At 40.9% G+C, this 23980-nt stretch overlaps 1 protein-coding gene and 1 pseudogene across 1 annotated transcript in view; one reads left to right on the top strand and one right to left on the bottom strand.

The window, feature by feature from the left end:
• Positions 1-23980, bottom strand: part of AP3S2 (adaptor related protein complex 3 subunit sigma 2) — a 59121-nt gene that overhangs the window by 12933 nt on the left and 22208 nt on the right. Inside the window, exon 4 of the mRNA XM_061179948.1 lies at positions 18823-18894. Within this exon, the coding sequence (XP_061035931.1) occupies positions 18823-18894 (72 nt within the window). The remainder of the gene's footprint in view (positions 1-18822; positions 18895-23980) is intronic.
• Positions 19550-23348, top strand: LOC133085749 (arginine/serine-rich coiled-coil protein 2-like; annotated as a pseudogene).

Genomic DNA, 23980 nt, shown 5'->3' with positions numbered 1-23980 from the left:
GTTCTCATGCAAGCAGGACACAAAAGCTGACTCAAATCCATAATGTTACCTAGAATGTGATACCATAAAGCACCCCTGCATCTACAACTAAGTACCATGAATAATACTGTTTCTATAGTAAAATGCAGTTCTATATTGAGATGGCAGGAACCCATCTAGCAGAACTCCACGGGCAGAAAGGGTAGTGATATGTCAACACTCACCACACTCCAAGCTCAATCATATCCACAGAAATCTCTAAACTAGATCAATCCCTCTCCAGGTATTCTGCATTGGAGGATGAAAGCCTGCTGTATCACACAAGACAAGGGCTCACATCCCCACTAAGTATCCATACTCTCATATCTTTTTTTATTTTTATTTTTTGTTTTTATTTGGCTGTGTTGGGTCTTCAATGCTGCGCACGGGCTTTTTTTTTTTCTAGTTGTGGCGAGAGGGGGCTACTTTTGGTTGCAGTGCGCAGGCTTCTCATTGTGGTGGCTTCTCTTGTTGCAGAGCACAGGCTCTAGGCACGTGGGCTTCAGCAGTTGCGGCACACGGGCTCAGTAGTTGTGGCTCGTGGGCTCTAGAGTGCAGGCTCAGAATTTGTGGAACATGGGCTTCACTGCTCCATGGCATGTGGGATCTTCCCGGACCAGGGCTCGAACCCGTGTCCCCTGCATTGGCAGGTGGATTCTTAACCACTGCGCCACCAGGGAAGTCCCTCATATCTTTCTTAAAACAACTATTACCACAGAGAAGACAATAAAACACTCATCAAATACAAAAGAGCATGGTCACAGTGCTTGTACTGGAACAGGAGGATGCCAATATTGCAACATTCAAGTTTTAAAAAAGAACTGTTAATCACTAATAAAATATCTAGTCTACTATATAAAATCTAAGTGCTAATAACTTTTTCTACCCCAAGTCAAAAAGCTTGGTTGGTTTCATCAGTTCCTAGGAAAGGCCTCCAGAGAGTAAGGAGGGAAGAGATTCTTGGTAGGATGGGGTATGCATCATCTCTTTGTCTATGCTAGGGGGTGTGGTGCCTATTAATAGGCCAACGGGTAGGAGGATGCTCCAAGTGGACTCAGTACTGATAGGGGAAGAGAAAATCATCTGAGAGTCATTTTGCCCAGAGTAACTCTCTAGTTCCCATATTATCCATTTTAGAAAGAAATGAAAAGGGGAAGAGGACATAAAAATGCCTTCCAGAAACCTGGTATGCTCTGCTAAAGTAAAGAGAGCAGGCAAAGAAAGCAACCTGCTTTGTAAAGTTCTGTTTTTCTCTTTTCCTTGCTATTAGTGTCTCCTGAACCACTTTCATGACCTTCCTTGGTTTTTAGACTAGACATTTTCCACAGTTTTCTCCAGATGTCTTGTCATGAAATTCCATAAGACCCAATCCCTAGCCCTTGATTTTCTGTCCTTCTCTTTCACTCACATGATCACAAAATGAAAAAATGAGAAAAACGAGCAAATAGTGGAATCTCATCTTATATAAGGTTTAAGTTCCAAAGTCACCAAGTAAGATGGAAACTATGCATAGCCAAAATCCCTTAAATCACCAATGCAGTCCAACCTGGCTAGTCTTTCCTCTTGATTACTTTTTTTTGTCCTCAGTTAAGTACTAGATAAAGTGGCTGGCTTGTTTAGGGACCACTCAGATTGAAAATCTGTATTGTATATTTAAGCATTAAAATCACTCTAAACACAGCAAGATGCTCATGGGAGGCACATGACAGGCACATGAGAGGAGAGGCAAAGAAGAGCGGATTCAAATCTTCCATCTCACACTCATTCCAGGCACAGACTAAGGGAGTAGAATTGTGGACAGAATCATTCTGTATTTAGAATTTACTTCTCTTTTCTTCTTGCCAAATGGTTAGAGATGAATCTGTATATACTAAGTATGTATATGTGAGCCCACTGTACCCACACACACAAGATAATGTATTAGGTTCAAGTATTCACTCATTTTCACTAAAAGAATGTGATCTGTAACAATGTCTATTTTTATTTTTATTTTATTTTTAATTTTTAAAATATTTTCTTAGCCGCACCGCACGGCATGTGGGATTTTAGCTCCCCGACCAGGGACAGAACCTGTGACCCCTGCACTGGAAGTGCTGAGTCATAACCACTGGACTACCAGGAAAAGTCCCATAAATATCTGTTTTTAAATATGCTTAACATCACAGAACGTTAAAAGCCAGAAGGAAGAAATGAAGATAAGATTTGGACCCTGGCCTCAAAGGGCTTAGTCAAGGAGGGAAGATAAAACATGTATAGAATTAACTATAATAAAAGGAAGACTGTGATCCAAGTACAAAATGCTGTGGAAGTTTAGATAAGGCTGGGCCTTAAACTAACCAGTAAATGGAAGAGAAGCTATCCAGGCAGGGGGAATGGCAAATCACCCAGTAACTCATTAACTATTCTTTAGGGAATTCTCTGGTGGTGCAGTGGTTAAGAATCTGCCTGGGGGCTTCCCTGGTGGCGCAGTGGTTGAGAATCTGCCTGCCAATGCAGGGGACACGGGTTCAAGCCCTGGTCTGGGAAGATCCCACATGCCACGGAGCAGCTGGGCCCGTGAGCCATAACTACTGAGCCTGCGCGTCTGGAGCCTGTGCTCCGCAACAAGAGAGGCCGCGATAGTGAGAGGCCTGCGCACCGCGATGAAGAGTGGCCCCCGCTTGCCGCAACTAGAGAAAGCCCTCGCACAGAAACGAAGACCCAACACAGCCATAAATAAATAAATAAATAAATAAATAAATAAATAAAAGAATCTGCCTGACAATGCAGGGGACATGGGTTTGATCCCTGGTCCAGGCAGATCCCACGTGCCGTGGAGCAACTAAGGCCATGCGCCACAACTACTAAGCCTGAGCTCTAGAGCCCACACGCCTCAACTACTGAGCCTGCACGCCACAAATACTGAAGCCTGTGTGCCCTAGAGCTCGCACACTGCAACTACTGAGCCCACACGCTGCAACTACTTAAGTCCACGTGCCTAGGGCCCATGCTCTGCAACAAGAGAAGCCACCGCACTGAGAAGCCCACGCACTGCAATGAAGGGTAGCCCCCACTTGCTGCAACTAGAGAAAGCCCGTGCGCAGCAACGAAGACCCAATGCAGCCAAAAAATAAATAAAATTTAAAAAGAAAAAAGAAAAAAATCATGGTAAAGTCTCCAAACAAAACAAAACAAAAAACTATTCTTTATGCTCTCCTAATAATTCTTCTTCTTTAAAAAGGATTACTCACTTGCTGGTTTTATGTTTTGTGCTCTTTTTTAAAATAAATTTATTTATTTATTTTTGGCTGCATTGGGTCTTTGTTGCTGCATGCAGGCTTTCTCTAGTTGCGGCGAGCGGGGGCTACTCTTCGTTGTGGTGTGCGGGCTTCTCATTGTGGTGGCTTCTCTTGTTGTGGAGCACGGGCTCTAGGCGTGCAGGATTCAGTAGTTGTGGCACGCGGGCTCAGTAGTTGTGGCTCACGGGCTCTAGAGCACAGGCTCAGTAGTTGTGGCGCACGGGCTTAGTTGCTCCACGGCACGTGGGATCTTTCCAGACCAGGGCTCGAACCCGTGTCCCCTGTATTGGCAGGTGGATTCTTAACCACTGCGCCACCAGGGAAGTCCTGTTTTGTGCTCTTGAGTATGTATTGTTGACTGTAGCAGAGTATACTCATTGCATTTTACTCCTTCCTTAAAAAAAAAAAAAAAAATTCCTATAATGAGTCAGAGTTCTCTGTGAAGTAATTTTTTAAAAATGTTCTAGCAGGACTTTCTTTTTTGTCTACTGTTTCATCCTCCCTCATTTCCTGCCTGTTTGCAATATTGGTCCCAAATGCTAAGCACAACACTATGTATAGAAAATGGTCCAGGTTTTGTTCTCTTGAATTTTATCCTCTCTCTGGCTGGTTATCTGCTAACAAAACATGAGCTTAATACATTCTTACCACGTTGAGGATGCTAAAGCAGGAGAGGACACTAAGGGGAGCATAGCTGTGTGGAGAGTGCAGGCTCTGAAATCAGAGTCCAGGGTCTGAATTCTGTCTCTGCCACTTACTAGTTGTGTGACTTTGGAGAAACTGAGGTGTCCTAGCTCTAAAGCTCAGTTTCTCCATCTGTAAAATGGGGAGAACTAGAGTTCTTACCTGACATACCTATTTAAAGATAAAATAAAATGATGCAGGAAATAAATGAGGCACTGTATTTAAAACACTTGTGCCTCACACTTAAGTACCTGATGAATACTAGTAGTGGTTATAATTGTCCTACCTCCTTCCCAATGCAGGAATTTATTCTTTGGCTCTTGAGACAGAATAGAGCCTTCACTGAGGTGAAAAGAGCTCACAACTGTTCCTAAACTCCTCCATCTACTGTGGAACAGTAATAGCTGTTAGAAAGTTCTTAACTGTACTGAGCTACAATGTGCATGGAACCATTTCCATCTCCTGACCATACCTGTGCCCTCTGGAGCAGCAAAGAGTAAGTCCCTGCCCTCTACCCTGGGATTCTACCATTCTCTTTAATCTGAACAAGTGGCAGGTAGTCAGGTAAGTGAAGCGCAATTTATTTGACTATCAAGAAAAAGTTCCAAATGCCATGCTTAGATCCACAAACCTGTTTCTAAGGAGATGATCTCCATCCCTACAGTTCCTGTTCCTTCTAAAGCACTGCTCCTGGAAAAGGCCCTGGACCTTGCCCATCCTCTCTAGCCCTTTACATGCTGGGGCAAAAATTTACAAAGCTATAACATCCTTAAAGACAAGTTACATAAATAGTCGGTGTTGCTGGAACACAAAGTTCAAAGGAGGAAATGGCAGGAGGTAAGGCTAGAGAGGCAGGCTGGGAAAGGTCTTGGAGGTCTATGTTAAAGGGCCTTAGCTCCATCCTTTTGTCAGTGGTCCCCACCTCCTTTTCTACATTCACAAAAATTCACTTGTATTACACACTTCTCTCAATCACCCAGTGTCATTTAGCATTCATAAGGGTTTTGAGGAAGGCAGGGGAAGGAATGAGGCATGTCCTCCTTCTCCTTAAGAATCACTGCTATGGGGGGATACAGAGCCACTGAAAAATTCAAACAAAGGAGTTAGTCAAAAATACACTTTTAATATGTCATTAGGCAGGTGTGTAAAGGATGAAGTTAAGGGGGTAATATTGAAGGCAGAGAGAACCGTAGGAAAAAAGTAAAAATAAAGACAAAAATCATCATTTATTGAGCTAAGCAGTTACCCACTAACTCCAATCCTCAAAATAACCGTGAATGGTAGATGCCAAGACTCTTTGATTATAAATCACACCATTATTTTATGTATCACTAAAAAGGAAAATGTTGAAATGCTAATTAAACTGTGAAATGCCATTGATTGTAAGACAAATCTGGATTTGATATGTAAAGTTATAAATACTACCAAAAAAGGGAGTCTAAGAATCGATTAAATATGGTTATCATCCCTGTTTTACAACTGAAGAAACTGAGGCACAAGGAGGTCTTTAGGAGGTTTGCCTAAGTCACAAAGTTAGAATCTAGTAGAGCCAGAACCCATGAAGCCACTTCAGGCAGAATCCCACTCAAGGAACACAGGGCTCCTCCTGAGTCCACCCAGATGTTATCTCCCAAGGGAGCAAAGGCAAAGCTAAGTGATAGACTGATGTATGCCCTGAAACTAGTGGGTGTACACAGGTCATAACCTTGAAAGTTGAGGTCTAATTAGAATCTAGTTTTTAAAAATAGGCCTCTAGCTGTGTTAATCAGACATTATATCTGAAAAGTGCTTTGAAAATTAAAAAAATTTAAAAACCACACAAAATTTGGACAATCAATCAACTGCAACAATCAACCTATCAACTATATTTGAGTGCCCTGTACTGTTCAGATAACCAACAAACTATCACATATTGACACTATTCCAAGAGTTTAAAACCTACTGGAAACAATTAGTAATAAAAACTTTAAAGCAAGAGTAAGAAGACAAATAGCTTGGAGACCCACAATACTGGAGTTCAGAGAAGACTTCATCAAATGTAAAACTTGAGCTGGGTGCTGAAACCTTGAAAGCTTGTTAGGGAGAAGATGAGGGTATTTCAGGGTGGAGACAAGGCATAGGCAAAAGCAAAGAGGTGGGAATTGACAAGGTATGTACGAAAAACAGAGGAAGACGTGTCTGATTGGCCTGAGGGGTCTCTGTTCCAAAGCAGAGACAGCCTGAGGGACAAGAGGATCCACAATCCAGAGATCCTTTGAGGCCAGAAGGAAGAATGTAGACTGAAGGGAAAATGGGAGAAATGTTTTCTATGGAAGATTAGACTGAGTGAAAAAGGTTGGGAGAAACACTGGATGTAGCTGCTGTAGTTACCTAGAGCTGATATATTAGTTACCCAGGAAGGAAAAGGAAAGGAAAGGGGAGAGGAAAAGAGAAGGAAAGGCAGAGGTGGGCCTGAAGCGGACCCTTAAAGAAGAACCAATACCATTTTGTGACCACTTGGAAATAGAAGGCAAAGTACACATCCCTGAGATTTCATGCCTTGAAGAAAGATGATATCGCTGACAGAATAAGGAAAGTGAAGAAGAGAAGACCACGGCTGAGTGGGTAAGTGGGTGAGGGGTAGGCAGGAGAGGAGGTGAGGAAAGGAGGAGAAAATGAGTGGATTGGTGTACACTAAGTTGGAAGTGATGGCAGGTCATCCAGATGGAAAGGTGCTGTACACTCCCATAAACACAAGCCTTTAGCTTGGGTCAGAATGAGATGTAGATCTGTCGCCCATCTGTATCAAAGCAGACGAGTGCCCAAGGATGAATGTATAAAGAGAAAGCCAGCAGGGTGCCAGGGACAGACCTGTGTGGAATGTGCCCATTTCTCTCACTCTGTAGGTAGGAAAAGGAGGAGCAGTCTTAAAGCCCAAGGGGTCAGGCCCAGTCAGCAAGGAACCTTCCATTCCTTCCCTGAGGTTTCTAAACAACATTAACATGATTCTTCTAGAGTAAATTCAGATATATGGATTCTGAAAATCTAAAGGGATGCACTTGTATAGCGACTGGGTAAAAAAACAGGAAGTGCTCAACTCCAGGCTTTGACAGGATGACTTCCCTTCAGTGCTATCGGGAGTTCAACCGCAGGGGGATGGGCCTGGGCATCCCTCTGCCCTAACCTGCTAAAAATGTCTCATGGTACAGACCTGGCTAACTTCAGAAACAGATCGAGCAACTTGTTCTCTACAGAATGTGGACCTTAATTCTTGAGGTCATAAGCAGATAAAGCCACAAAGATTTATCAATGACCAAGATGTCAATGTAGCAAATTGTTCTCCCCAATCTAGATCGATGTGCTTTCAGACTCATAAATGTGTCCTGAGGTGTACTCTGGGCCATTACCACTGCTGTGCACACACTCCCTTGGCCCTCCCACTTGTACTCCGGAGTTAATCACAGTTCCTAGGCTAAGGTGAAGGGATAATGTGTAGACAATCTACAATTTACCTAGCTTCAAGCTCAGACTTTGCCTCAGAGCAGCAGACAGCAATTTAAACTATTTACTGTATAAAGCTTATATTGAGAGGACTGTACTCTTTCTTCAGTGCACTGGGCCTAAAAGACCCAGGATGATAAATAGGCTATATATGCACATGGTACAACATTTTTGAAAAGTTAGTCCCCACACTTACCTAGCTCCCCTCTCCAGAGGCAGTGATGACCTATCCGCTCCTCTTTCCCCATCCCTACCTCATCTCCTATTATTTCCCCCCCTTTCTCACTTCCATTCAGCTATACCGGCCCCAAGGTCTTTGGACTTGTTCCATTTACCTGGAATGTTCTTCTCCAGGGAAGAACCTATCTCTCTCTTCTCTTACTTTCTTCTGGTTTTTGCTCAAATGCCATCTTATCAGGGATGCCTTTCCTAAGCACCCTATATAAAATATCAAGCCATACCTACCCACCCCTCAGCCTGCTTTATTTTCTCTCCTGCACTTATTACCACCTAACATTTATTTTATTTTGTCTCCCTCTAGTAGATATAAGATTCATGAAGAAAGGAAATTTTGATTAACTATTTCCCTAGTAATAGATGGACAAATGAATTCAACAATGAATAACCAGTATGTGCCAAGTATTGTGCTAATATCTGGAAATACAGTAGTGAGCGAGACAGTCTGATCCTTACCTTAACAGTATCTGGAGGTGGCAGGGGTAAACAAACAAAAGAATGAAATAAATACTTACTATGTTCTAAGCACTTTCCATATATTTAATGCTCACATCCACCATATAAGCTAGGTGCTATCATGATTTCCTGTCCACATATAAGTTCCTAAGGCACAGGCCATATGGTTCTTAAGCGGCAGAGCCAGGAATCAAGCCCAGACATGCAGGCTCTGGAGTGTGTGCTCTTAAACAGGCAAATAAGCAAAAACAACACACTGTGTTAAATGTCACGGCAAAAGTAATTGAAGGTGCTTGGGGGAAACAAGATATCTATTTCAGTCTCTGGGCAGGGAGGGGAATGCCAAGAAAAGTTTTCCTAAAACCTTTCCAGAACTGTCAGTCTGGAAATACAGGGGGATAGAGATTCAGTTTTGCACATAACTGAGTTTGAAGTGAAGTGAGTTCGGATGGTACTTTAGGAATCACCAGCAGAAAGATAACTGAAGTCACGGGATTGTGTGAGATTTCCTAAGAAGAGTGTCTAAAAGAAAAGAGAAGAGGGATCATTTAAGAGGTAAGAAGCTCAAAATGCCAGATGAAATGGCCAGAAAGGTAGATAAAACCTGAAACTAGAAACAAAGAATGCTTTAAGAATGAGGAAGTATCAAAACTGCTTGGTGAGAAGGGCACTGGGGAGTGTACATTGGACTCAGAAACACATAGGACAAGGCTCTCCACAGTCTGATCATCATCTACTTCTTCAAACTTCTCTCGGCCTAATCCCATACACACACCCTACTCTGACTCAGTGCTCTTCATCTAGGATAGCACTGCTCCCACCCCAGAGGGCATTTGGAAATGTATCAGGCAGAGGCCCTACTGGCATTTAGTAGAGGGGGTCAGGGATATCCACAGTTCAATGAACAACTGCACTGCCCAAAATGCCACTAATGCCTCAGCTGGCAGACCCTTTGTCTAGCGGGAGTTTATGCAAAGTTCCCAGTCTCCAGTGGCCTTCACCCCTAATGTTCCCACTCCTCCCCACCCCCTGCCATACCTTTAGCCTTTGTTCCTACTGTTTGGTCTCCTGGAATTCTGGTTTTGGAATCAGAAATCAACAAATTCTGTAAATTTTTACAAATCATATTTATTATAATATTCGTGCTTTTAAATTCTCAAATTCTGTAGTATAGTGGAAAAAACATGGTTTTTTTTTTGGTTTGTTTGTTTGTTTAAGTTTTAGGCACTTTAAGCCTCAGCTTGCTGATCTGTTACACAGGGATGTTACTATCTACAGTATTAAAGATTACTGGGCTTAAAGTACCTAGCACAATGCCCGGCACTTGGCAGCTGCCCAATCAACATTAATTTCCCTTTCTATGATTACCCTCCCCTTGAATGATTACAGTCCACCCATGGTATCTGTTGGGGGCTGATTCCAGGACCCTGCCACCAAATACCAAAACCCGTGAATGCTCAAGTCCCTTATATAAAATGGCACAGTATTTGCATATAACCTACGTACATCTTCCCACATACTTTCAATCATCTCTAGATTAGTTATAATATTTAATACAATGTAAATGCTACATAAATAGTTACAAATACAATGTAAATGCTATGTAAATAGTTGGCAGCATGGCAAATTCAAGTTTTGCTTTTTAGAACTTTCTGGAATGTTTTTATCCCCCAAATATTTTCAGTCTGAGGGTTGCTGAATCTGCGGATGTGGAACCTTCAGATCCGGAGGGCTAACTGTATTCTACTCAGGAATTCATACAGACCTCATTGCTCTTCTCACTTGGCAGTGATCTTCTACCTCAAGTTGCTAATGGTTTTCTCCAGCTACCTGACTTGGGGCCATCACACCTGTGGTGCTCGTCCAGCCTTGCCACACCCAGCACGGGCCACTGCACTCAGTCAGTAGGCTGCCCAACATGCTCTATATCTAGGACCTCAGGCTCTCAGGCAAAAGCTGTAGATGGGCCACCATCTATCCTGCCCCTCCTCCATTTCAGAGGCTAGCCCCAGAAACAGCTATTTCTTTAAAGTTCCATTCTTCTTTCTCTACCTCTGATTAAATATCATTAAATAAAAGAGCTCACGATTAGGTACTATGTTATTCTGTATAAATAATGTATATACATTTTAGTTTTATGAAGTACAATATGCAGATATACTATATATATTTGACTAAATGCAGTGCTTGTGATCACTTCTATAAAAAGTAGTACAAAATGAGAGCTCCCTCATATAACAACATGCCTCCTAAAAAATTACATTCAACTTAAGGCTCCTTCTCCAAAAATGTTGCTTTAGTCCAAGACCCAGGAATGTCTCTATGTGACCCATCTTTATAGTTGCACCATGAACCTCTTGAGGACAGAATATTTGTCTTCTCCATCTTTGTATCTCCATATCTAACACAGTGGCCTCCTCATTAATAAATGTTTGCTATTTGATAATCAGAGAAAAAAAGACAAAAACATTCTCAACAGACATCAGTACTTTACCAAGGTCAGAAAGCCACCAAGGTAAGGATAGATAACTGGAAGAAAGCCTCTGTAAGGAGAGAGGAACCTGCCTCTCAGATATGGAAGCAATTTATTCTATCAGGGAATTTTAATTTTGTAAGTCACGTTAAATTCATATGGGAAGTATATAAGACATAAATGCCAAGTATTTCATTAGAGAAACTGAAAAGCTGCTACATGAGATGCCTTTTCCTAAGATTCAATCATGTTTCCTTTTTACAAGAGTGTTCCTCTATTTTTCTGATACTAAAATTTCTAAGTTTCCACCTATTAATTGATACTGAAGCAAACGTCGGCTTTGTTTTGCCTCTAAGAAAATAAATGAAAAAAAAAAAAAAACTGTGGTAGTCATTAGTAATATTCAAAACTATTTCAGGTTCTCCCCCGTCTTGGGCACATGGTAGGACTGCACTTTCCTAGGCCTTTAAGTGAGAGCATGTGACTTGCTTTTAGCCAATGAAATATGAGTGCAACGGATATGTCACTTTAAGAGCCAACACACTTTAAGCGCCCAGGTGGAAAAGTACACGTTGATGAAGATTTCCATCAGCCTGGACCCCCGAGTGACTATAGTGAGCAGAGACACACAACGGCCACACAGCCTGAGTGAGAAATTGACCTTTCTGCTACTGAAAGTTTGAAGTTATGTTATTCCCTAGCCTACCCAGATTGATACAAACACCAAGTCTGGCAAAGGGTTCTCAATTAGGGATCAAGAAATTCTGTTTTTTATCTCAGAGCAGGCCAATCCTCTTTTGCATCATAAATAATAATAGCAAGAACAGTAGAACTGAATCTCAATTCCAGCCTTTTAGGGCACCTACACATCAGCAATCAAAGTGATAACACAATTTGTTTTATCTGCAACACAACCAAGTAACATCATTGGTAATAAGCTTTGCTATAACTACAGTCTTGACAAACACTAGGTTTTATTGAAAAGGCCGGATAACAAACAGCTCTAAAGGTCAAATTTTGCTGTTTTGTGTACAGTATCATCCTAATACTCTAAACCAGTAATAAGGAACGATTAAACAAACCAAAAAGGTTCTCTGTAATTTCAAGTGGCAATCAATGAGACTGTACACTGAGGCAGCGCAGAGTTCAAGCACAAAGGAAAGTGAGAGTGTGTACTGTAGCAGATATTAAGTGCAGTTTGGAGCAGTCTGAGCTTTTCTTTCCTTTTTTTTAAAACAAAGTATAGCAATGTTAGAAATTTAAGACATCATTATTGCTAATCTCTGAGCTGTCCTGAGGGAATAAGATACTGGCCTCTGAAAAATATTCTGCCACAAAATTCTTCTCTCTCAAGCCTCAGCAGAGAACGGCTTGGGATGTGATGGGACAAAAGGCAGGCCTCGGCTCCCCTCCACTTTCTCGGGAACATTCAGAGAGAGAAACACAGGTAGCCAGAGACGGTTAGACATGCCAACTATCACCTTTCACAAAAACTACAACTCAAACAGAACGTCTTGTTCTTTTAGGCCCAAACAGCTCCTCCTTCCTCACTAAAAAGACACAAAACGTGTGTCCTTTACTCTTCCTCCATTCTTTGAAACAGAAATCAGGGTATCTGCTTCAAACATCACTGGGGTGTGGAGGGCATTAATGAGCTTTCTTATCACAACCTCTCTTCCCAGAAGGGACATTTAACAAGCATCATCATTTATTTATGATCCTTTCATCTTAGGTCTCAACAGTTCATTTCAATTTTGAGCATTCTCCCATTTCAGCAGCTTATACTTAGCAGAGATTTAAATTCCATACTACAAGGTTTCTTGGGTTCAGACCTGCCCCAAAGCATGTGTTCCAAATCTCCTGAGACAGCCCACTGCAAACTGAAATCTATAAAAAGGCTGGATGAATTCCCTTGACATAGGCACTAAACCATGACTCTGATGAGCAAATCTTGAAAGCCCAACTGAGTTCCAAATCCAGCTTTGCTGTTGAGGCACTGGTAGAACAGAATGTTAGGCTACTCACATGACTTTCTTTGAACAAAACTCAATTCACCAAAATCAACACCAATACCCACCTCAGCCATGAAATTGAGCTGTGTTTGGGGGATTTCTGAAAGCAGAAGGGAACCAACTGCCCCAGGCAAGATAAACTCCAAATGGCACAGTCTGGAGAGTTGAGGACTATGCCAGAGACTATGAAATCAAACTTTACTCCACCTGCAGCATTTTAAATCATGAAGAAGCTTATGAGGCTAGAGACATGAGAACTCTTTAGTGACACTCACCTGTAGACACCTCACTCAGTAAAAGGGGCCATGCTAGATCCAGTGAGGGAGACAAGGGCAAACACAAAGAAAAGAACAGTCTAGTCAAGTAGGGAAAACATACAAACTTACATAAACTAAGGTACATAAGGTCAGAAATAGCACTACATATTGTCCACAGAGATGATGACAGGCCAGGGTAACCAGGACAAGCTTTAGGGTGGTAGGATTTGAGCTGAGCTTGAATGACAGGCTGGATTACAAAGAGATGTTGAAAGGCAATTCAGGCAGAGGCTCTGAAGCAGGAATTACAAAGTGATGAAGACTGGTCCACTCTGGCTAGAGCAGAAGGTATCTGGCTAGAAGTAATGGTAAGTAAGGACAAGACAGAATAGGGACAAACTGTGAATAGCCTTGAATGCCTGGCCAGGGGGGGTCAAAGCTTGATAATGGGGGACCAAAACAGGTCTGTGATCAAGGGAACTAGTCTAAAGGTGCTTTGGAAAATGAATCTAATTCCAGTGTGCAGGATCAACAAGAATGAAGAGAAAACAAGGTTAGAAAACCCGACAGACACAACTGAAATCAAGAGACACCATAACTAAAGACAGTGGCTCTCCCTGACTCATAATTGAAACTAGGATTATAAAATTTATATATATATAAAGGACATTACTGGGTCAAACGGGGAAAATTAAATATGAACTATATATTGGATAACAGTATATATTAATGTTAAATTTCCTGAATGTTAATTATATTGTGGTTAATAATTAATTATGCTGTAATTAAGTATATTAGAGAATTATGCACAACATATTCTATAAGACAATGTCCTTGTTCTTAGGAGAGGTCTGCTGAAGTATTTAGGGTTGAAAAGTTATGATGTCTGCAACTAACTCTCAAATGGTTCAGGAAAAAAGTATGTATCTAGAAAGATATAAAAGCAAGTGTGACCAATGTCAATAAATAGTGAATCTAAGAACAAGATATAAGAAGGACTCTAAGAAAGAAAGCACAGGAAAGAAGCACAGGTTTTAGTGACTGACTGGCTGTTGGGGGCAAGGAAGAAGGAGGAAAGTTTTTGCTTGTACATGACACAGAATAGTGGTAGCACCACCGGAAAAGGGAAGCTAAGGGAAGAAACAGTTTTCAGGAGACACATGCTGAATCTGGCTACGGATAAGAAGTGGCAAGAAGAAACAAGATACTAGAATGAAATGAGAAAGAAATGTCTTCGAGCAGTTGGGAAAAATAAGACTCAGGCCACACATCAGGACTAGAAATACCAATTTACGAACTACCTAAGTGGATAATAGTTTAAGTATGAGAAACAGATGAGATCTAAGATAGAAGTAGGAGAGGGAAAAGAGTGAAGTGAGAGATGACTGACATCATAATTTACTGGTAGAAGGTGGGAAGAGAATAAGAGAACCAGGAGAGTTCTATGTGACAGAAACAAAGGTAGGAAAAGGATTAAGGCAGTGCTTCATGGAATGATCAACGGCATCAAATACTGCAGAAACATTAAAGAAGGTGAAGACTGGCAAACAGAATTAGGAAATAATCAGTGAATTTGGGGTAGAAGTGAAAACCAGGCTATAGGCTCCAGAAAAGGAACAGACGAAGTAGAGATGCAAGACTGGGGATAAATCACTCACACATGAAGAGGTTTACCTTAAATGAAATGATGGAAATGAAACGACAGTTAAAAGGAGCACTAGAAGCATGGGGAGAGTTGTATTCTGTAAGAGATTGGGACAACCTGGGGAAATTTGTAGTTATAGGAGAAGGAGCAAATAAAGACACCTTGGAGACGAGTTGAAGAATCGAGATTATGCTGCATATTAGGGAGAGATAGGAAGAGGACTTAGTTCTAGAAATGGAATGGAATAAACCTTCCTTTAAGACAGGAAGAAAGGGTGAGTGAAGAGGTGAAGAGAGCAGCGGTAATAAAAAGAGGACATTGACAAAAATAATTTAGAAGCTGAGAAAGAAATCTCAAGATTAGAAAAAAGCAAATTGCCAGGGCAGCAGGAATTCAGTCATTTCTGGTCCTTACACAGGCCTGCTACTCCAGCCACAACTGCTTAGGGGAATGGGGCAGCTATCCTTGACAATCCAACGCAGAGTGTAACCGCCTGATGGGAATTCCTGACTTAAGGTGGAGACTAATTAAGAAGGACTGCGTTCAAGGTGACATTCCTCCTGTCTTATGACAGGTCCTTTGCCTATCTGAGTAAAAGACCATTTTCTACTATCAATAGAAGATATGCCTGAATTACCAACTGCTCTACATGAGGGCAAAGGTAAGCTTGAAATCCCACTGAAAGTCACCTGTTCGAAGACACCTTTAGACATTCTACAGACGAGTACAGTGAGATTCGGTCCTTGCATCATCACTTTTCAAAAACCTTAGGAGATATGGAGAGCAATTTCCTGATGTCATAGAGCAACTAAAAATAAAGTTTTATAAACTGTAAAAGAAATGTGCAGCAGCAGCAAAACACTTCATAGAACTCATCTGAAGATACGACATATGAGAAAGAACAATATTTTTATGGCCTTTTATTTCCTTTAAAAGCCACATGCAATAAAATAGTTGGGACTGGAATTACTTTACTGCTTTAGCAGGTATCCTCACAAATATTTAAAGAACAATATTAGAATGATAAGGCAAAAAACATGATTACCTCAGGAGATGGAGAAAAAGCTTTTGATACATTTTAACACCCTTTCATGACTAAAAACTCTTAGCCACTAGAAAGAGAAGAAACTTCCTTTAACTTGATAAAGAATATTTACCCAAAAGCTTGCTATACTTCAAATACTATATATACAGCAAATACTGAGAAGATGAAGACTTCGCTTTGAAATTATGAACAAAATGAGATGCCCACCATCACCACTTCTATTCAGCATTACACTGGAGTTCCTAGTCAGTAGAGTAAAGCAAGAAACAGACACAAAGCTATAGGATTGAAAAGAAATGGGCAAAATGTTTACAGATAAAATATCAGAATTAGTAAGTGTTTAACACAATCTCTGAATTCAACATCAACTTGCAGAAATAAAGTGATGTATATATTATATAGCAGCAATAAACAAAAAATGAATATTTAAAACATCATCACATAAAAAAAACAGGTATCTAGGAATAAATTTAATAAAAGATATGTAAAACCTCTATGGGAAAAATTGCAAAAGTTCACTGAGAAACCTCAAAGAAGACCTGAAGAAATGGCTATACCATAACATGGCTAAAACCTGATACTGTAAAAGTGTAAATTCTCCTCAAATGTTTTACAGATTCAATGCAATTCCAATCAAAATCCCAACAGTTTTGTGTGTGTGTGTGTGTGTGCGCGCGCATGTGTAACTTACAAATTGACCCTAAATTGCATACTAAAATGCAAAGGACCAAGCTCAACTTCCCATAAGACCCACAATTGCCTCCTCCAGCTGTATCATCCCATAGGCCCCCAAGTTTTCAGGTGTTAGGCATCTGGCATTCTGAGACAACTTCTAGAGACAGCTGGCACCCAAATACAGACTGCCTAGTATCAGGCAGTTTGTGTGTCTCCTCACTGGTAAGTCTGCTCCTGCAGTTGTCTGATAAATAGGGAGGGCAAGGCCTCCCTGGTGGCGCAGTGGTTGGGAGTCTGCCTGCCAATGCAGGGGACACGGGTTCAAGCCCTGGTCCGGGAGGATCCCACATGCCGCGGAGCAACTAAGCCCGTGCGCCACAACTACTGAAGCCCGCGTGCATGGAGCCCGTGCTCCTCAACGGGACAGGCCACCGTGATGAGAGGCCCGCACACCGTAACGAAGAGTAGCCCCTGCTCGCCTTAACTGGAGAAAGACCACGTGCAGCAATGAACACCCGATGCAGCCAAAAATAAAAAAAAAATTTTAAATAAAAAAGAATATAGAGTTTCTTTAAAAAAAAAAAAAGAAAGGGCACTGGGAGAAGGGGGCGGGAAGCCACTCTATCAGAGACAGGCCCTGACACACCTTGCCATGGGGACAATGGGAGGATGGGAGACCTGTGCCTCCTCTTCTTTTGCTTGGGAATTCCCAAGCAAAGCCTATCCCTTAATCCATGAGCTGAGACCGGCTTGGTAAGCAACAGGTGGCATCCCCAAAGGAATCCACTTTGAAACCAGGTGGTAACCCCAAGGTTAACACCTTGTATTTCACAATTAAAAAAAAAATTGTTTTAAAATAATAATAAGGCCTATAGAAAGCATTCCTCTGTTCCCTCCATATTCTCAAGTCTCTTTAAGTCTTAACTTTTTTTCCCCACTAGTACAGAAGGAAACTAGAGCTATGGCTCTCCTTGACAGAAATTACCAGATAGCAGCACCTTTAACAACTGACAAGCCTAAAACAACTCTAATTGCCTGCAAAGAGGAGGTTGAGAGGTCTCTGAAGTTTCTAAAGTCCTTTCATATGAAAAGGGAGAGTGACCACCTCAAAAGTATCAGTCAGTCCCGGAAGCCTTGTGAGGCTATCAGGGAGCCCCAAGTCAAGTATCTATAAAAGGAATGGGGTTCTGTGATTCTCTTGCACCAAGCTGCTCAGGGAGCCACACAGCCAACCCACATGTTGAGAGAGAAAACTGTACTCCATTCCAACACCCACTGCATTAGCCCAGAAAATGCCATCTGAGAACCCTGGGAGAGTTAACTGAGACTGAAGATCCTATTGGAAAATGAAAGTGCTCTAAATGGCAATGATGGATCTAAAAATAACCTACCTCGTCATGATGAAAACAGATTAATAAAGGATCGTGGCGTAGCAATGTGTCGTAGTCTCCTAAACATCATTATCTCCCTCTAAGGGCCATGGATCATAGTGACAATAATCAGTGGAAGAAAAACCAGGACCAAGCAAACCTAAGATGCACCAACCTCCACCAATGAACAGCACTGGGTACAGCATGTGCCCAGTTGGATAAAATAAATGTGGCAGCTCCTATCCCCTTGCTGGCTATCTCCCATATTTAATTTGGCACATGAGGACATAAGCCATGTCACAGTTACGGTAGCAACACAAAACTGAGAACGTGTACTTCGGACCACTTCAGTTCTGCCTGGCAGGCTTCCCTACAGAGTATCACCTGACCTCAAACTATGTTACTGATGTCTTAGTCACTATATTACTCTTTAGGAAAAGGGTACATTTTACTAGCTAAGTTCAAAACCATGTTGTGTTTATTTCAAAGCTTCACTGTCACTGGACTATGCCTGGGAAACTCATTTTAAAATCAATATAGGGGCTTCCCTGGTGGCGCAGTGGTTGAGAATCTGGCTGCCAATGCAGGGGACACGGGTTCGAGCCCTGGTCTGGGAAGATCCCACATGCCGCGGAGCAACTGGGCCCGTGAGCCATAACTACTGAGCCTGCGCGTCTGGAGCCTGTGCTCTGCAACAAGAGAGGTCATGATAGTGAGAGGCCCGCGCACCGCAATGAAGAGTGGCCCCCACTCGCCACAACTAGAGAAAGCCCTCGCATAGAAACGAAGACCCAACACAGCTAAAAATAAATAAATTAATTAAAAAAAAAAAAGAAAGAGAGTCTTAGCTACAGAGAAAACAGGGTTTGAATAATTAAAAAAAAATCAATATAAAACTATTTATCTCACCATTGGCCTGGTAGCCATCATTGCCCTAAACCAAGAAGTCCGTCTGTGAAAACACGAACCATAATATAGGCCCAGTAATTATCCCGTGTGTTAAAACTGGTAACAAATCTCAGCAAAATACTCCCAAAACTATTAAACTTAAGTTATTAAGTTTAATAACTTAGGTTCTAGGACTATCCCTAGAGTAAAAAAACCAAAAGAAAGAACATGAAGGTGTACAGATGGCTAGAGATGTCCAAAGTTCTTAGTTTCCTAGTAACCCTGGTTTGGGAGAGAAGGTTACCTTATCCATATGGAAGATCAAATCCAATTCACAAACATTTTCGAAACACTTATCCAGAGTCTCCACAAAAACCTAGGAAACAAGGAGAAATAGATACACAAGTCACATCTTCATAAATGTCACATCTGAAAGTAAAGGGGGCAGTCAAGATACTATTTACCTTATGATAAATCTCAAACCCCCGCCCCCCCCCAAAAAAAACCCCATTGCAAACCTCCCAGCACTAGCTGATCACCCTACTTATCCCAATTTGAAGGGGACAATTGAGGACAGGACAATCTTGTTTTCAGTATAGCAACACAACCAGCAGACACATGTGGCTTTCTTTCCCCCTTTATAACATGCCAGCTGATATAAAAGAATAACGAAGTAACAGCTACTTATAATACTATGTCCTTTCCCCAAGCCTCCACATATACATGTAAAAAAATTTTTCATTATCATGGTGTTAACATAGCTCTGTCCTAATTTCAATGAACATTATCTTCAAAACATTTTCCATGAATCAACTTAATTAACATGCTTATGATTTTAATTTACTTTAAATATAACATTTAAACAGAAAAGTGTTTAAAGGGTAAACACTTTATAATTTATATATTATAAATAAACACTTTATAATTAAGCTATAAGGGTATAGCTTAATGAATTTTCAGAATGAGCATATCATGTAACCACCACCCAAATATTGAAATGGAGCACTACCAGTTCCCTAGAAGCCCCCTTCATGCCCCCTCAGACCGTATCCTCTCCAAAGGTAACCACCACCCTGACTCCTACCATCACAGTTTAGTTTTGCCTGTCCTTGAATTTACATAGAAGGCATCATACATCATGTATTCTTTTCATTTGGCTTCTTTCACTCAACAATGTTTGTGAATTCTTCCATGTTGTTGCATATCATAAAATCTTGTACATATTCACTGCTGTATAGTATTTCATTCTTAAATTTATTTATCCATTCTCCTATAGACATTTGAGGTTTTTGTTTTTGACTGGGTACAAATTGATATAAATGGAAACTATACTTCCAACCACTCTGGAAAACTATTTGACATTATTTACTAATACTCTATGACCCAGCAATTCTACTCCTAGGTACATACTCAAAAGAAATGCATACAAATGTATGCCAAAAAACACATATAATTTCATAATAGCATTATTTATAACTCTATACATTTTTAACAATGACTGAATATCCACTGTAAGGATAACATACATAAATATGGGTTTTCAGTCACTGTGCTGGGCAGTGAGCCCTTACAATCCGCCAACTCCTCAAGTCCTTCAGTTTGAGGAAATTTCATCAAATAATTTTGTTGAGAATTTCCTCCCTTCCATATTCCTCACCTTTCTTTTTTGGAGCTGTTTATATTGGGGTATTAGACCTCCCATTTTCTTATCTTTTCTGTCTCATTTTCCTCTCATGTTTTTAATTTTTAAGAGATCATTCTGCTCTGTGTTTCCTGTTTATGAGCCCATTTTTATTTGTCTTTCTTTATTTCTCTGTGGCTTACAGATAGGGAGCTGTTTGCTTTATTGTTAAAATGAGTTGAATTTTACTGGTTGTTTTAGTCTCCATTTTCCATGTCAGAGCCTTTCCCCAGATGTCTGATTATCCTTGTTTTTTATTCATAAGAATTAAAGGCTGATTGGAAGCTCTGTAATAATGGCTATTTGCTGGGAATCCTACCCTCCTCCACTGCCTTGGGCTTTTTAATTTCATTTTCCTTACATTGATCAGATTTCCCAGAGGAATTTTGCAATCTCCTGCCTAAAGAGTGAAAGACTAGCTGCCAGAAATTGGGGAGCTAAGTGGCAGGAAAAGGGTTGGAAAGTTAGTATACAACATTCACAAGGCATATGTTCACTTAATCCCCCTGACTTGCACCATCAACTATGTCTAGAATTGGAGAAAGGACTTAGGGATCTAACTGGTTCTCAGCTTTCCTTGACCACTCCACACCCACAGCACAGTGAGACTCTGTACAGCTAGCTTTGTGCCTTTTGAGGGTTCCACGGTGTGTAGCAGGTTGGCTGTCAGCTTTCTCTACTGCTGGCCTGGGGTGTGACTTCCTTGGACCAGCCAAGTCAATACCAGGCATTCATATTCTTTCCTTCTTTCAAAAAATTCCTTGCTATTGTCTTCTCTCCTGTTCTCTCTGCCCTTGTGGGTACATATGTTCTTTTAAAATTCATGTTCTATAGTTTAAAAGGAAGAAAATGAACTTAGAAGTGTGGGAGCTCCCAAGAGGACTTTTTAAAACATGAAACTGACAAAGTCTAAAATTCTTACAGAAAATAAAATGTGAACGAATACCAAGAACATTTGGACAAACAATGATAATAAGGAATGACTGGTCTTACTAGGTATCAAAATTCATTGTAAAGCTTTGGTAATTAAAGGAGTGTAATACTAAGATAGAAATAAAAGTATGGATCAGTGGGACAGAATATAAAATACTGAAACATATACATGTTTGTAAGAAAACAATTTTTTTTTCTGGATGGGATAAATCATTTTCATTACTATCAAAGGCATAAACATGTGTTGGAAATTTATTAAAAGGTCAAAGTTCATTAAAAAAAACCTACTGTAAATTAAGGTAATGTAGATTAAAATGATATAGATTAAAATGCATCATCTGTCTCTTAAATAAAGTAATACTTCCCATAAAAAGCAAAGGTGGGCTTTTGCCTTAATGTTGAATAACGCTGGTTCTAGAATCCTGTGCAAGTCTGAACAAAAATGCATTCTCTGAAAATTGTTTTCCACTTATTGTGAATGTCAACAGATCAAGTTCAAAGACACGGCATGATTAAAAACTGCCATTGTCTTAAATTCTATAGGCTATGAATTTCAGATAAGTTTCAGTGAAAAGTCACAGTTGACAAACGCAGTGAAGCACAGGGACACAGCACAAACACTTTGGGTTTTAAAGTTTGAGAAAATTGAAGAAGAAAGTTGATTTTGTGCGGAATACTTTTACATGCTCTAGAAGACCCAGAATCATGATAGCTGTAGCAGTCTGTGAAAAAGTCACCGTAGCCTGCTGTCACCAAGTTGCCTCCATATCTGTAGCTCCCCTACCGGGTGCCAGCATTCATGTAGCCTCCAATGGTTGGCACCACCAAATCCTCTTCCTCTCCCTCTATTGCAGATGTCCCCTCCTTTGCCCTGCCCTGGTAGGTCTGGGGGTAGAGGCACTTCATTTTGCATAGAGCCTCCCATGCCAAGAAAATACAATTTTTGATAAAGGTGGTATTTTAAATTGATGGGAAAAAGATGACCTAGACAATAAATAGTGTCGGGACAAATGGCTATCCTTTGGGGTAAAAAATATTGTATCTATCTCAATACAGACATATAAATACCTTAAAGATATTGAGCTACATGTAAAAAAAAAAAACTAACAAAGCAATGGCAGATCCATTTTATGCCATCTGGGTCTCTCTTGGAAATGATTTAGTCATTCTGTGGGATGCTTCTGGTTAGCTGACACTGTTAAAAGCAGCAAGTGGAGACACTGCCTAGCGCCAGGACACGTGAGGAGAAGCAGCCCATATTTCTCAGCAGCACTGTGCCAAGGGGCTGTTTTCACTAAAGAGGGTTAATGAAATTAAGATTGGTGTATTAGTCTGCTTCAGCTGCCACAACAAAATACCACATGGTAGTAACTAAGTCTGTGTGGCTTAAACAACAGACATTTTCTCACAGTGTTGGAGGTTAGAAGTCCTAGATCAAGGTTTGGCAGGAGCAATTTCTCCTCCTGGCTTGCAGACAGCTACCTTCTCCCTGTGTCCTTGAATGGCCTCTCCTTGGTTTGTGCATGTGGAAAGAAAGAGATCTCTGGTGTCTCTTCCTCTTCATAATTATAAGAACACCAGCTGCATGAGATCAGAACCCCACCCTTAGGCCTAGTTTAACTTACTTCCTTAAAGGCCCCGTCTCCAAATACAGTCACATTGGGGGTTAAAGGCTTCAACATACAAATTTTGGGGGGACACAATTTAGTCCGTAACAATTGGGTTCTCAGTAGGCTAGTGATCCAGAATAAGATGGAATAGCTCCAGAAAAGACATCCCCAGATAGAGATCAAAACGAACAGTCAGATGTATCTGTTTCTCCTAAAGCTTTCTCAAAACATCATTATTCAAGATCATAATCAAGGTCAAGAGAAAGGAAACAAAAGTCAGATAATGTAGGAAGAAACCACAGGAGCCAGAACATAATAAGCAAACAGCGTGCTAATGCATGAAGGGACTGAAATGAAGGTGCTACAGACTCAGATGGCAAAATAATATGACATGAATCTAAAACTAAATTAAGAAACAAATCTGAGGAATAAAATGACAAAGAACATTCTCCTCACAAAGGAAAAGAGCAACTAAATTCATCTGAAAATGGTGAGAACAGACACAAATGCAAAGAATGAAAGTCATCAAGAGGCAAAAGTCATTCAAGATCTAAGTCTCATAAAAGGCATCACCTTAGTAGAAGCAAGGAATGGAAAAGGTCTTGATCCTACAAGGTTGGAAAGGGCAGACAAATTACAAGAAAAGGAAATGGTGGAAAAACAAAAACAAGAAGAAACAGCTGCAGCTACTGGAGATTCTGTTCTCAGTGTTGCTGCCCTGTTGCCATCAAGAACACAAGTAACTCCTCAGGTAGCTACAGGGGCTCAAAGGGCAGCCCCACAAGCTAAACCTTTGGCAGAGGTCAGAATAGCCACATTTAGCTATTATAACACGGCAGCTGTGACTCCAATGAAATTGGCTGAACAGAAATAAAAAGGAAAACACTGGATATAGTTCAGCTGATGAAGAAAGTTACAAGACTCTGAAGCAACAGGAAGTAGTATGTGGAAATCTAGATGCTCAGTATGAAAAGATCATAAACTCATACACAAAGAGGAGTAGGATTGGGTCTCACATCTTCAATGCGAGGAATGGATACAGGTTGAAAAAGATCACACATTTAAAGTATGGGAGGGACTTCCCTGGCGATCCAGTGGTTAAGACTCCGTGCTTCCACTGTAGGGGGCATGGGTTTGATCCCTGGTCGGGGAACTAAGATCCCGCATACTACAAGGCGCGGCCAAAAAAAACAAAAAAAAAAAGTATGGGACTTAGAGAGTTCTTGTTCTGAAGTCAG

This window comes from Eubalaena glacialis, chromosome 2 (assembly GCF_028564815.1).
Source record: "Eubalaena glacialis isolate mEubGla1 chromosome 2, mEubGla1.1.hap2.+ XY, whole genome shotgun sequence".
Classification (NCBI taxonomy): Eukaryota; Metazoa; Chordata; class Mammalia; order Artiodactyla; family Balaenidae; genus Eubalaena; species Eubalaena glacialis.
This window is presented reverse-complemented; position numbering and strand designations above follow the sequence as displayed.